Source organism: Pongo pygmaeus, chromosome 2 (genome assembly GCF_028885625.2).
Source record: "Pongo pygmaeus isolate AG05252 chromosome 2, NHGRI_mPonPyg2-v2.0_pri, whole genome shotgun sequence".
In the NCBI taxonomy this organism is placed as follows: Eukaryota; Metazoa; Chordata; class Mammalia; order Primates; family Hominidae; genus Pongo; species Pongo pygmaeus.
Window position 1 is genome coordinate 194870975 of NC_085930.1, and position 14667 is coordinate 194885641.

The window sequence follows — 14667 nt, forward strand, 5'->3', positions numbered from 1 at the left end:
TGCCATTAGCCCCTGTGAATAGAAGTTAGTTTTTGGAGTCAGAAGATCTGAGTCTCTGAATCACTACAAGTTGGAAAAAATTATTTAACCTTTCTGAGCCTTATCCACAGACAGACTCAAATAATATCTAGTTCTTATAGTAGTGTTGTGAGGGTTTGTTCATTCATTCATTCAAAAGGCATTTGAGGCTGGGCACGGTGGCTCATGCCTGTAATCCTAGCACTTTGGGAGGCTGAGGCAGGCGGATTATTTGAGGTCAGCAGTTCAAGACCAGCCTGTCCAACATGGCGAAACCCCATCGCTAGCAAAAATACAAAAATTAGCTGGGCGTGGTGGTGGGCACCTGTAATTCCAGCTATTCAGGAGGCTGAGGTGGGAGAATCGCTTGAACCCGGGAGACAAGAGGTTTCAGTGAGCCGAAATCATGCCACTGCACTCCAGCCTGGGTGACAGAACAAGACTGTCTCAAAAAAAAAAAAAAAAAAAAAAAAAAGGCACGTGAGCACCTACTCTGTGGGAGACATTGACCCGGGTCCCGGGTGCTGGGGACACAGTTATTAAGACAGTAATGGTCACTGTCAGCATGGAGCTTGTGTTCTACTGGGGAGGCAGGCACAAAAGAGAACTTCAAGTACTGTGAAAGAAATGAACAGGAACAGGCAAGGAGCAGGTGTGGAGGCCAGTGGTCTGGAAAAAGACTACTGCAGTCAAGACCCAGGGAGGAGATGGAGCCCCAGACAAGGCACTGGGAGGGAGCATTCTAAGCAGGGTTCTAGGAGGTCCAGAGCTAGAAAAGGGGTTGGCCTATTTGGAAAACAGAAAGGAGCGCAGTATAGTGAATGCGAATGAGGGTTAGCAGGATGTGGCGGGGGAGGCAGCACCAGTGGGCTGCAGATTTGACCCTAAGCACGACAGATGCCCTTGACGGGTGCTATGTGGTATTCAATGAGGTCACAGGAATGAAAGATCTATCACTGGGCATTGGATGAGCTAAATTAATTAGTGATAAATGAGTGCTTATGTATAATGAAATGTCTGGCCAGACATGGTGGCTCACGCCTGTAATCCCAGCACTTTGGGAGGCCGAGGTAGGCAGATCACTTGAGGTCAGGAGTTCAAGACCAGCCTGGCCAACATGGTAAAACCCCACTTCTACCCAAAATACAAAAATTAGCCAGGCATGGTGGTGCACATCTATAGTTCCAGTTACTTGGGAGGCTGAGGCAGGGGAACTGCTTGAACCCGGGAGGCGGAGGTTGCAGTGAGCCGAGATCATGCCACTGTACTCCAGCCTGGGTGACAGAGTGAGACTCCATCTCAAAAAAAAAAAAAAAAAAAAGTGTCTTATCAGAGCATACTTTCTATTTCCCCTTCCCATACTTTTAAGATGGACTAGCTCTGTCGCCCAGGCTGGAGTGCAGTGGCATGATCTTGGCCCACTGCAAACTCTGCCTCCGGGTTCAAGCGATTCTCCTGCCTCAGCCTCCTGAGAAGCTGGGATTACAGGTACCCATCACCACGCCTAGCTAATTTTTATATTTTTAGTAGAGACGGGGTTTCACCATGTTGGTCAGGCTGATCTCAAACTCCTGACCTCAGGTGATCCTCCCACAGTGCTGGGATTACAGGCGTGAGCCACTGCAGCAGGCTAATTTTTTTGCATTTTTAGTACAGACAGGGTTTCACCATGTTGGTCAGGCTAGTCTTGAACTCCTGACTTCAAATGATCCATCAGCCTCGGCCTCCCAAAGTGCTGGGATTACAGGAGTGAGCCACCACATCCGGCCCCATTCCCATACTTTCTATTAGGTGATGTCTACAGCCTCAAATGGAAGGGGGCTTTCAAATCTTGCTTATTTATAATGGTCAGAAAAAGTAACTTGGCAATGACTCAAATAACTATTTTAATGGGAAAGCAGGTTGTAGTCATCCGACATCTGGTTCAAGGCCCCGAGGGATAGGGAGGTTGGTAGGGAACCCTGACCCCAATGTGGCCATTAGACTCACTGTCCCAGTTGGAGAGTCCCACCTATTTTATGAGGGAGAAGCTACTTTATTTTTGAGTGTTTCAAAATCATTTTGGCAGTGGGAAGGGGGAAAGGAGGTGTGGTGAAGGCACTCCTGCCAGGTGTGTCCTCACCCCCTCACCCCCCACCCACTAACTGAGAGGCAGAGGGAGGTGGGTAATTGTTATCCACAGGATTGTTTCAAACTCTCAACTTCAGGAACACTGGTGTCTGCCTTTTCTGAGTTTGACTCTTCTGGGTGGTAGGTAGAGGAGTATATATCAAACACACTTGTGAAAATTAAAAAATGGAGTTATAAACAGCAAGGCCTCCTTTTCCTGGGAGAACTGTAGGGTTCAAGCTGCGATGTGTGACCATATGATACACAATTTAGGTGATATTCTGAAGCATGAAGAAATCGGGGGTGGGAAGAGTGGAGGGTGGGAAAGGGGAGTGCAGAGGGCAAAGACCAGGCATAGGAATTATGTTTAATTGATCTTTTGTACTGTATTTTTCATTCCAATTTCATTTATTTCCACCCCGATCTTTATTACTTCTTTTCTTCTACTAATTTTGCTGTTGATATGATGTATTACATTGATTGATTTGCATATGTCGAACCACCCTTGCATCCCAGGGATAAATCCCACTTGGTCATGATGAATGGTCTTCCTAATGTACTGCTGAATTTGGTTTGCTAGTATTTTAAGGCATATATATGAATTACGTTCAAATATTTAAATAGTTTTAGTGTGATGATAGAGTGATACCAGACTGCAAAGCTGGCAGGTGCTCCCTCTGGGCACCAGGGACATGGGCCTTAGGGAAGGGGTGACGACTTGGCCAGAGGGTTCAGTGTTGTGGACATAGCTTTCTAAGATGCAGAAGGTGCACTGCTCTATGCCAGCTTGTCAAAGTGTCTCCTTACATGCAGCTGCCTGTCCTGCTCTGTGTGTTCTCATGGGACAACCTTAGAAGCTGGAGGGAGCTAGGAACTGGTGAGCCAGCTAGAGGTAGAGCTGAGATGCTAACACAGATCTCTGTGTCTGCCTCTGCAGCCCAAGATCTAAACCACTGCATTCACTGCTGCACTCACCTGGGACATTCTGAACTCACTGGTTCAGGTGGGGTCTGGGGAGCATGCTAAGAAAAAGCTCCCCTAAGGATTGTAATTATGCTCTCTATTGAGTGCATTTAAATACATAAATGGACAATTAAAATCCATTAGACATATATAAAGAATCAGCAGCACAAAGGAGAGGAGCCCAGCTGCACAAGACAAGCAAATGACCCCAGTGAGTTAATGGAGGGAGAAGGGAGAGCTTTTTACAAAATTGTGATTTGATCTCCTAGTGAGATTCAAGAGGACAGTGCTTCAATAATTTGTATATAGACTGCTATGAGAAATGAACCATCAGAGAACCAGAGTGACCCTGGATATGAAAAACATGGTTAAGTAAAAACTCAGTAGAGGACGTGCAAACAGTAGGGAAGACACTGCTGAAAAGCCCATCGATGCACGAGACTGTTAAACCACACAAAACCAAGACAAAGAGTGGGAAGTGGACAGACACAAAGAATAGAGTGAGGTTTGCTATAACTCTCCTCTTCTGGAGTGGGAACTCCAGAAGGAGAAAATAAAGTGGATGGGAGAGAAGCAACACTAAAATTAATTATGGAAGGAAAACATTCTCCTGAGCCAAAGAAAAACACGGATCTTTAGATCAAAGCACTCAGATTCAGATTCCTGAATTCCAAGGGTAAAGGCAAATTATTATAAAAGGCAAAAAAACTTATAGACACCGGACGGGGGGCGGAAAGACAGGCGTGGTGGTGTGCACCTGTAGTCCTGGCTACTCAAGAAGCCGAGGCAGGAGCATCACTTGAGCCCAGGAGTTTGAGATTGCAGTAAGCTGGAATCACACCACTGCACTCCAGCCTACTAGGTGACAGAGCAGGACCCTGTTTCTAAAAAATACATAAATAAATAAATAAATAAATAAAAGAGGAGGAGGAGAAGGAGAAGAAGAAGAAGAAGAAAAAAGATACCTACAATGCTAGAAGTAACATTTTTAGAGTTCTAAAGGAGCTATGGGCTGGGCATGGTGGGTCACACCTGTAATCCCAGCACTTTGGGAGGCCAAGGCAGGCGGATTACTTGAGGTCAGGAGTTCGAGATCAGCCTGGCCAACATGGCAAAATCCTGTCTCTACCAAAAATAGAAAAATTAGCCAGGTGTGGTGGCACATGCCTGTAGTCCCAGCTACTTGGGAGGCTGAGGCATGAGAATCGCTTGCACCTGGGAGGTGGAGGTTGCAGTGAGCCAAAATTGCACCACTGCACTTTAGCCTGGGTGACAGAGCGAGACGCCGTTTCTAAATAGATAGATAGATAGATAGATAGATAGATAGATAGATAGATAGATAGATAGATGGAGGAACTACGACCCTAGAATTTCTAGACACCCAGAATTCATTCACATGTGAAGGAAAAAGAAGGGCACTTTCAGATACAGAAAGGCTTAGAAATTATACTCGTGCTATTTGTTAAAACTTGTTTGAGAAAACACTCCAGACAAACAATAACAAAAAATTCAAATAAATAACTCAAAAATTGATAGGGTGTGGAACACAAGAAGCTGTTTGTAGTGGGCAATGAAACCAGTAAAAGTTTAGTTAATTCTAAGTAACTGGATTATGCGGTTGTGTATTAAGAACACAAGCTTAGGCCGGGCGTAGTGGCTCACGCCTGTAATCCCAGCACTTTGGGAGGCCAAGGCAGGTGGATCACCTGAGGTCAGGAGTTCGAGGCCAGCCTGGGCAACATGGTGAAACCTCGTCTCTACTAAAAATACAAAAATTAGCCGAGCGTGGTGGTGGGCACCTGTAATCCCAGCTGGGAGGCTGAGGCAAGAGAATTACTTGAACCCAGAGGCGGAGGTTACAGTGAGCTGAGATCGTGCCACTGCACTCCAGCCTGGGCGACAGAGCAAGACTCCATCTCGATAAATAAATAAATAAATATTTTTTAAAAAAGAAATTGAGAGAGAGAAATAACCACAAGTCTGGATATTTAAAAGGCAATAGTCTGTTTTGTACCACTTTATATCAATACACATAAAAAGAAAAATTAAGTGGAAAAATGTGTATTTTCATAGGAAAATATAAATCAACAAAATCAAGTTAAAAACTTATAAGAAATTGAAAAGGTAATAATCAGTCTTTCTCCAAACAAAAGTTGGTAGGCCCACATGTTTTTTGATTGAATTTTTACCAATTCTTCAAGGAAGAGAAAATTCCAATCTTTTCTTTGATTTTCCCAAGCATAGTAAAAGTTGGCCACCTTTCCAGTTCATTCTTTGAGGAAAAAAATAACCTTGCTGTTAAAATTGTCAAATAGTATAAAACACATAGAATCTGCTGTGTAGACAGAGACAAATGGAATGGAATAGAGTCCAGAAATTTGATTAAGTGAATGAGATTCTATGTGGGCATTCTATGAGATTCAAAGTTGGCATTTTAAGTTGAATGATAAAATGGTGGATTACTCAATAAATGATTTTGGGAAAACTGAATATCCATTTCAAAAAAAAAAAAAAAATAAAGTTAGATCTGTATCTCAGTATAAGTCAAGATAAATTCTCTATGAATTGCAGACATACACAATCCCCCAAAACCAACAACTAAAAATTAGTGTAAGAAAACACAGGCCAGGTGCGGTAGCACATGCTTGTAGTCCCAGCTATTGAGGAGGCTGAGGTGGGAGGATTGCTTGAGCCCAGGAATTCGAGGCTGCAGTGTGCTATAATTGTGCCTGTGAACAGCTACTGCACTCCAGCCTAGGCAACATAGCATGGTCTCTTAAACAAAGAAAAAGAAAATATGGGAGGATATTTTTACAGTCTTGGATGGAAGAAGGCTTTTTTCCTTAGCATGACGTCAAAGGTCAGAAACTCAAAAGGAAAATATCAATTATTTAACTACCTTAATTTTTAAGTTTTCTGCATGAATTCTGGTGGAGAGAAACCTGTGAATATTTAAAATGCATATACCCTTTGACATAATAATTCCAGTCTTAGAGAATTTACTTTCAGATATACTCACACACTTGTGCAAAGATTTATGTAGAGGCACACCTCATTTTATTGTGTTCAGCTTTATTGCATTTTGCAGATAATCATGTTTTTTACAAACTGGAAGGCTTCTGGCAACACTATGTCACACAAATCTATGGGTATCATTTGTCCAACTGCGCGTGCTCACTTTGTGTTTGTGTCTGCATTTTTTAGCAATACAATATTTTTAAATTAAGGCATGGATATTGTTTTCTCAGACATAATGTTATTGCACACTTAGACTACAGTATAGTGTAAACACAGCTTTTATATGCACTGGGAAACAGAAAAAAAGTGTAACTTGTTTTATCATGTTATTCACTTTACTATGGAGGTCTGGAATATAATCCACAATATCTTCAAGATATGCCTGTAAAGATATTCATTTTGACACTGTCTATAATACGAAAAACTTGGAATCAACCCAAATGCGTAAAACTAGTGTGCTGGTTCAAAAATTATGATAAACTCATTTAATGGAATATTATGCAGCCATTAAATCAAACTAGGTCTAGTTATGGAAAGATGCCCATAATATGTAAAAACAAAATTTGTAATTCACTGTGTACAGCATAATTTCATTTGTATTTTTGAATAATATGATTGTATATATGCCGAGAAAACTTTTTTTAATGTGTAAACATAACTACTACACTTCTAGGGCGGGGGTACTGGGTGAAATTTGGATAAAAGAAGAAAGGCTGAAGGGAAATGTTTACATTTAACTTCAAACAAAAGTTCATTTGTTCGAGAGAAATATATATATATATATAGTGTTCACTACATACATAGTTAAGTGGGAATTCCGTGTATGACAAAGTTGGCATTTTTAAGTTGAACTATGAACTACTGTTCACTATAAATGAACATATATATAATTAAATACATATAATTCTTTATGACATAAGACACCACAAATAAAGCAAAGAGAATATTTGTTGAAAATATTTACAATATGACAAGTGGTTAGCAGCCTTAATATGTAATTAGCTATGACAAATCATTAAGAAAAAGATGAAATAAAAAGATGATGATAATAGCAGCTATGATTTACATAGCAGCTACTGTATGTAGGTTTTAACTTAATTACCTCATAACAATCCCCTAATGTAGGTACTATTATTACTCCCAGACCTGAAGAGCTTAAGTCACTTGCTCAAAGTTAAAAATAGCAAGTGACAGTGTAGAAATTCAAATGCACACATTCTGCTCTAGAACCTAAGCTATAGACTGAGGGGCCAAAAATACAGAAAGCAACTTATTAGAGAAAACAAAAATGACCAATATGAAATTGTTTAGTCATATAATTTAAAAAAGCGCATATTTTAAAATATCAGATGGCAAAGAATAATTGGTAGTGGTGGTATGGAAGAAAAAATCCTGTTCTGTTACACACACTTGATGGGAATGAAAAGTAATATACCTTTTTTTGTATCAAAATTATATACTATGTATCAGCATAGAAAATGTACAGATTCTTTGATTCTACTTCCAGGAAATTATTCTGAGGAAATAATTGGATAAATGAATCAAGATGTATACACACAAGGATTTCCATTCCAGAGTGAAAATTTGGGAGAAAAATATAAATCATATATAAATATACACATGCACATACCTACACAGAAACACTGGTTATATCTAGGTTAAGAAAAAACTTGCACTTTCTGCATTTCTGTATTATTTGCTGTATTATTTCTGTATTATTGCTGTATTATTTGCTGCTTTTTTTTTAGGATCAGAGAAATGTGTTTTTTGGGAAATTCAAAAGTACATACTCCCTGCTTCTTAAACACTATGCACATATTACTATTATAACCAGAAAAACAGTAAAAAAAAAAAAAAAGTGGTAAAGTTTTCCTACACACACATATGCATTAAAAATTCCAGAGTTCGGAGACCAACCTAGGTGTGGATGAGCCAGTTACAAGGAGGGACACAGACTCCCTGACCTTTGGATGCTAAAAGCAAAAGCATCAGAGCTTTGTGATATATAAAAGCAACCAAAAAATACCTTAGTTCCTTGAAATGTGAATGCCTATGTGACAGGAAAACAATACTTTAAGTATTTAAAGTGTCTCCACCACCCTATGCTGCTGTTCTCAGGAGTCCTGGGCCCACCAGGGAAGCCCACAGGTCTGCGGTGTGGACTCTCCAGGTATCATTCCAGGAGCAGCCTAGGCCCTGCACAGGTGGGCAGTGAGGGCCGCCTCCACGCCATTGGACCTGCACTTCTGCAGCTGCATGAAGGAGATGTCTGCAGAAGCCATCATGTCTCAGACAGTCAGGACACTGGATTAGAATCTACTCTAATATTGACCCATGGAATCAAGATCAGAATTACCTGGTTGTTTTTGTTTTGTTTTTAGTTTAACAATTTTTTATTTAAAACCTATTTTACAAATAACAGGAACCACATATTTTAGCAAAATGGTTATTCTACTATTTTAGTAAAACTCTGAGATATAAAGGAAGCTTTCCAACTAGCAAAACCTATTTTCAAGTTTAGAAAATATTCTGCTACCAAAAGAAAAATTCTCTCCTTGTTAAATTTAGTTCAGGGATCAGCAAACTTTTTCTGCAAAGGAGCAAATCATAAATATTTTAGGCTTTGTGGCTCATGTGATCTGTATGTATCTACTCAGCTCTGCCACTACAGGGGGAAAGCAGGAATAGATAATATGTATATAAACAGCCGTGGCTGTGTCCCCTAAAAAACTTTACTGATGAAAATAAATGGTGAGCTAGATTTGGCCCTCAGATTGTAGCATGCTGACTCCTATATTTGAGATTACCAATTTAATTTTATATTTATTTATTTTGAGACGAAGTCTCACTCTGTCGCCCAGGCTGGAGTGCAATGCCGTGATCTCAGCTCACCGTAACCTCCGCCTCCAGGGTTCAAGTGATTCTCCTTGCCTCAGCCTCCCAAGTAGCTGGGATTACAGGCATGCACCACCACACCTGGCTAATTTTTGTAGTTTTAGTAGAGACGGGGTTTCACCATGCTGGCTAGGTCGGTCTTGAACTCCTGACCTCAGGAGATTCGCCTGCTTCAGCCTCCCAAAGTGTTGGGATTACAGGCGTGAGCCATCATGCCCGGCCTAATTACTAATTTTAGAATTGGTCTAATTTATTATGCCCTTTTTCTCTCCCCACTTATATTACCCATACTGAGAGGGTAGCCTAACGTTTGAGGTTATCTTCTGTGGGGCTGTATGTACAGCCTCTCTCCCAAGAAATGATTATGTGCCTCAATGCCACTTAGTTGTACCTCATTGGGCCATTCTCAGATCTGACAGCAAAAATATGGAGATGTGAAACTCTCAAGCTATTCTTACTGCTTGGCACAGCCATGTGACTTGACAGCTGCCACAATCCCTTGTACTGCATCTTCAGGCTACTCAACACACAAGGCTCAGTGTCAGTCCCCTCCTTCAGTTTAAGAGGAAATGGATATAACTAAAGAGGTGGTATGAAGAGATTCAGAAATGACTCGGGGGGCCGGGCGTGGTGGCTCATGCCTGTAATCCCAGCACTTTGGGAGGCTGAGGCAGGCAGATCACGGGGTCAGGAGACGGAGACCATCCTGGCCAACATGGTGAAACCCCTTCTCTACTAAAATTAGCTGGGTGTGGCGGTGCATGCCTGTAATCCCAGCTACTTGGGAGGCTGAGGCACGAGAATAGCTCGAACCCAGCAGGTGGAGGATGCAGTGAGCCAAGATCGTGCCACTGCACTCCAGCCTGGCAACAGAGCAAGACTCCATCTCAAAAAAAAAAAAAAAGAAAAGAAAAGACTCAGAAGAGCCATATATAAGCAAGAATGCAGAATGTGTGCATATATGTGACTCAGCATGTGGGTGCCAGTTTGTGTCTGCATTTTGTTGGCAGGATGGCACAGGGTATTCATCCTGTCTCTCTACAGATAACACAAAAAGCTACTGGGAATTCACACAATGTGAAGCCTACCCCAGAAAGCACTTCTCAAAAGAACAGAATGGCTGAGGCAATGTTCACCCACCCAATTCTTCCCATTTAAACAGCATAAACATAGGGGGAAAGAAAGTTTGCTTTTAAAAATAAGCAGTCTGCATAGAGAAAAATTAGGAATGAAAAAAAGCTGTCAAGTATCCTGAGCCCCAATTTGGTAATGTATTAAATCTTGAATAATGCTTGTGAATGAAAGCAGTAAGTAAAACACTCACAAAATTCACATTGCTTCTTCTGTTGTGAACAAATACTTACTGAGAACTTACTAAATACCAGGCATTGTGCTAAGTGTTTAGATATCAACAACGTATGTAATATTTTCTTTTAAAAAATTGCCTATTAATAAGACATAATACATTTGACTTGTAAACATAGGTAGAAACTGCACATGTATGTATGTGAGAGAGATATACATCTCTCTTCAAGAATCATCTAGGTATCCTATATATTTTAATAAATTACCATCACTCATGAAATGTTCTTATTTGAGCTAACAAGTTCTTTTCTATAATAAATTAGCTTCTAGTTGATGAATTTGCTGTGAGTTTCTTTCTTTGCTAGTTATGACATACTATATTTAAGAACGTGTTTAGAGGATTGGTTTAATATTAAGTTGCCCATTAGGAAGAAGTCCTAAGAAATGTTGAGTTCAACCTACATTGGATTAATCTCTACTTGAGCATGGCCTTTAAATGAAAGCTTCCGTCCTGATTCCACACAGCAGAGGCATGCTGCTGCCTGGAGGTGCCCAGCGCATAAGCAAACCTCCACAAGCTGAGCTACTTACAGCGAAGGGGTGGTAGGGGGCAGCGGGGGGAGCTCCGCGGGGCCCTGCTGGTGGAGATAGCACGGACAGTCCTGTTGAAAAGATGCCAAGTGCGCTGAGGTTCAACCCTGGGATCAGATTGGCTTGTTGCTGGGAATAGAAATGGAGAAAAAAGATGAAGGGAGGAGACCAGAGAGGCCCACACGCCTGGGTCAACCTCCCTCTCTTGTCTTAATGGCACCAGCGTCTCCTAATCAGCTCTGCCCAGGCTCTTCCTACCCTGTATCAGAGGTGGGTGCCACATCTTAACCTGACCATGGTGTTCCTTCAAGCCTTCTCTGCCACACTTGGGCACGTCTACATATCTTATCATGGAAAATGAGGCTCTTCCTGGGGATGGCAGCCACCTTGCCAGCCTCACTCCTGCTAACCCTTCATCTCCAACCTGGCCAGTCCTGTTTCCTAAATACCTCTGAGCCCCTTCACATGCTATTTATTTCCTAGGCAAGGAAGTGCTTTTCTCCCTTCTCACCTGGCTAAGTCCTGCTGACCTGTGGGTTTCACCTGAGCATAGATGACCCCTCATACAGGAAGCTTTCTTTCAACCCAAAGATCAGCTCGAATGCCCTGTCTGTGCTCTCCAGCATTCCTGTTTCCCTAAGACAGCACTCATTACATGGTATGTGAATAGCCTGTTTAGTTACCTCTTCCCCTTTCAGACCAGAATTTCCTTGCAAACACAGACTGTCTTAGTGTCGTGTTGTCAGTGCCTGGTATATAGTAAGTACTCGATAAATATTTGTTGAATGACTGTTTAAAACAAATTGGATTAACAGTGTTTTCCAACTCCATCCATGGAAAGATCAGATTCTTCACATGATGTAAATTCCCACATACGTAAACTCCATTATCCAGGTTTGGGATGGTTTACAACTTTGTCTCTTTACTATTTAGCTGTCGGCTTTGTGATCGTCTTGCTTGCTTGCTTATCTTACATTTCTACATGGGGATGGTCACACAGACTGGGGGTGGGTTTAGCCACACAGCTCTTCAGAGGCAGAGGAACGTGGTCACCCATTCCAGGCTGTGTCCAACCTGCTTCCAACTTTGTCTCCCTGAACACGAAGCAATTTCGTAACATTTTCTAATCTTTGTCTACATTCACACTGTAACTTGCCTTTTTTTTTGTTTTAGAACGTTTGGAATAGCAGTGCTCGTGTCCTTCATCTTTACCTCATTTTGTCTATAAGATGTAGTAATTTTGTTATTCACCTACCAGTGCGTGACTTTGGCACAGACATGAATGGACCTAAGTGGTAAGCTCAGGTGAAGATGTATGAATCACTCAGGCCCTTCTGTAGCTTTTCCAGGTGTTCACAGAAAGAGATGTTTACCATAAGATGTCAAGAACCCACAGGAAGAAAATGAGATTGTCAGATGATACTTCCACAAATATATCCAAACATGGGGAAAAGACCCCACTGCAGTCTCCTGCTCTAGCTCTTCTCATCACGCCCCATAATTGTCATGTGACGTGGGCTGCTAAGGTGGGGGTCGGGGTGAGGTGGGGACAGATTACTGGCTGGAGTAGAGGGTACAATGGAAAGTGCTGCAGTGAGGGACCTGGGTTTAATCTACAGAGTGCTTCGTCGACATTTATTTCTCTAAGAAATATTATCAGGTCTGAGATTTGCTTCAAGGTCATCCAACAGGTATGGAAAGTGGATGTGGATGAGGGTTTAGAGGAAACAAAACAGGTGGTGAGTTGATAACTGCAAAAGGTGGATTATGGGTACATGACGGCTTATTGGAGCATCCTATTCACTTTTGCATAGATCCGAAAAATCTAATAAAAAAGTGAAAAAATTTACTCCTCTGAGCTGAGCTGGACTGTTGCTGACGGCCAATTATTTTAAAGGTTTTTTTTTTTTTGAATGCCGGATCAGTGTCTCCCCATTAAGAGTAAAAATTAGGTAGCAATCACAGGAAGGACAAACCTAATGAGTCTGCTACAAATATACAGTAAAGGCTCGACTGGTTGACAACATTTATCAGGCAATCTAAAAGTGCAGATCAGCAAGCAAGGGAGGAAAATCAGAAGTTAACTTTAAAGCATGCATTTTTAAAATTTAAAAAGTAACAGGACAATATTACATAAGGTTCAGAAGGCTACATACATGGAAAAAATCCCACTTTTCTAATGTGCCAGCTATTTTCATTTTTGTATGTAGCCTTCCAGTCATTCTGATCCATGTTGTTTTACATAATTGTAAATTCACTTATATACTTTTATATCTTGCTTTTCTTATTTAGAGATGGGGTCTCACTCTGTTGCCCAGGCTAGAGTGCAGTGGTGTAATGCCAGCTCACTGCAGTCTCAACCCCCTGGGCTCAAGTGCTCCTCCTGCCTCAGCCTCTTGAGTAGCTGGGACTATAGATGCATGCCACCACACCCAGTTATTCTTGCTTTTCTTAATAAACATTATATCATAAGCTTTTCCTTATTTCAGTCTTCAAAGTTATAACTTTAATGTCTTCACGTGATGTTGTCCAGTGCACTTATCATAATTTACTAGTTGGTTTCCTGATTATTTTAATGCCTTTATCCTAGGAAGTCAGGAAAAACTCTGCATGCCTATCCTAAGGCACTTCCTCATTAGCTGAATGACAAGTATTCTTAGAGAGCCTTGTGAAAACCAGCGGAGAAGCAAGCGTTAGGGACTTACATTAACAGCCAGCATATCATTTTCAAAGGCCTCACGCAGTTTCTTCATAATCTCTATCTCAGCACTGGCACAGGCCTCAACTGTGCCCTTCACAGTGATGGTTCTTTCCGGGTTGTATATGCTCAAATCCTGCAAACTGACCCATGAGAAGAAAAGAGAAATTTTGTTTTCAACAGGAAAAATAAAATGCCCAAAAAAAAAAAAAATCACAAACAAGTTTTGGCGGAGAAGGAGAAGACTCAATTCCCTCCCAACACACTGTGGTGGAGAATCCCTGCCATCTTATTTCAAATCTTACTAGTGATTTAGATCATATCCATAGTGAAAAATGTCTACCTGGTAAGTATTTACATATTTTTTAGAAAGATGATGGAGATAATTGCATCACTTATGATTATATTCCCATTTTAGGGAAAAGTAGATGAATGAACTGGACATATTGAAATGCTCAGGTGTTCCATTATTGGGCATGAGTAATCTGAATAAGTGGCTTACGATGAGATTGTTATCTTGGTCCCTGTTTCATGTTCAATTTTCTTCAAATTTCTGCCTTCTTTTCCAATCAGTCTTCCAACCAAGCCGTTGTGGGCCAAGATTTTCAGAGGAATCTCCTCGGCTCTAAAAGAGACAAGCAACAAGTTAACACTTCAGATACGTATGACGGTTGTCTCCCAAAAACCATTACCTTGCTTTTTCTTACAAATGGAAGTCATTTTGTTCAGGTACCAAGTGACGATGGGATTTGGGAGAGGTCAGGTTCCTCACTGACCCCAGTTCATGAATTTTGATTAACGTAAGTCAAACCACGGTAATTCTACGCCCTCGTAGTAACTGGCTGGAAGTGGATCCATGAGGCTGATCTGGCCAATGAGGGTATTACAAGAACTCTATTGGGTGAAGAATGTTCTCCTTGCTCTTAAAAAAAGGTACAAGGGAGAGTGACGTTAGCAAGATGGCAGACTAGGAAGTCACAGGTCTCTTTCCCCCTCACAGACACCTCAAATTAACAAGAGATAGACCAGAATACTTCTGTGAGAACTCTAAAGATCAGCTGAGAAGCTAT

The 14667-nt window shown here is 41.3% G+C and overlaps 1 protein-coding gene across 8 annotated transcripts in view; it reads right to left on the reverse strand.

Moving 5' to 3' along the window:
* IGF2BP2 (insulin like growth factor 2 mRNA binding protein 2) overlaps window positions 1-14667 on the reverse strand; it is a 177703-nt gene that overhangs the window by 17471 nt on the left and 145565 nt on the right. For 4 of the 8 annotated variants that reach the window (XM_063662494.1, XM_054483578.2, XM_063662493.1 and 1 more), the window contains exons 8-10: window positions 14100-14222; window positions 13605-13740; window positions 10900-11028 (exon numbers count right to left, since the gene is read on the reverse strand). In XM_063662494.1, the coding sequence (XP_063518564.1) occupies window positions 10900-11028; window positions 13605-13740; window positions 14100-14222 (388 nt within the window). The remainder of the gene's footprint in view (window positions 1-10899; window positions 11029-13604; window positions 13741-14099; window positions 14223-14667) is intronic. The other 4 variants (XM_063662496.1, XM_054483580.2, XM_063662495.1 and 1 more) reach the window with 1 other exon arrangement.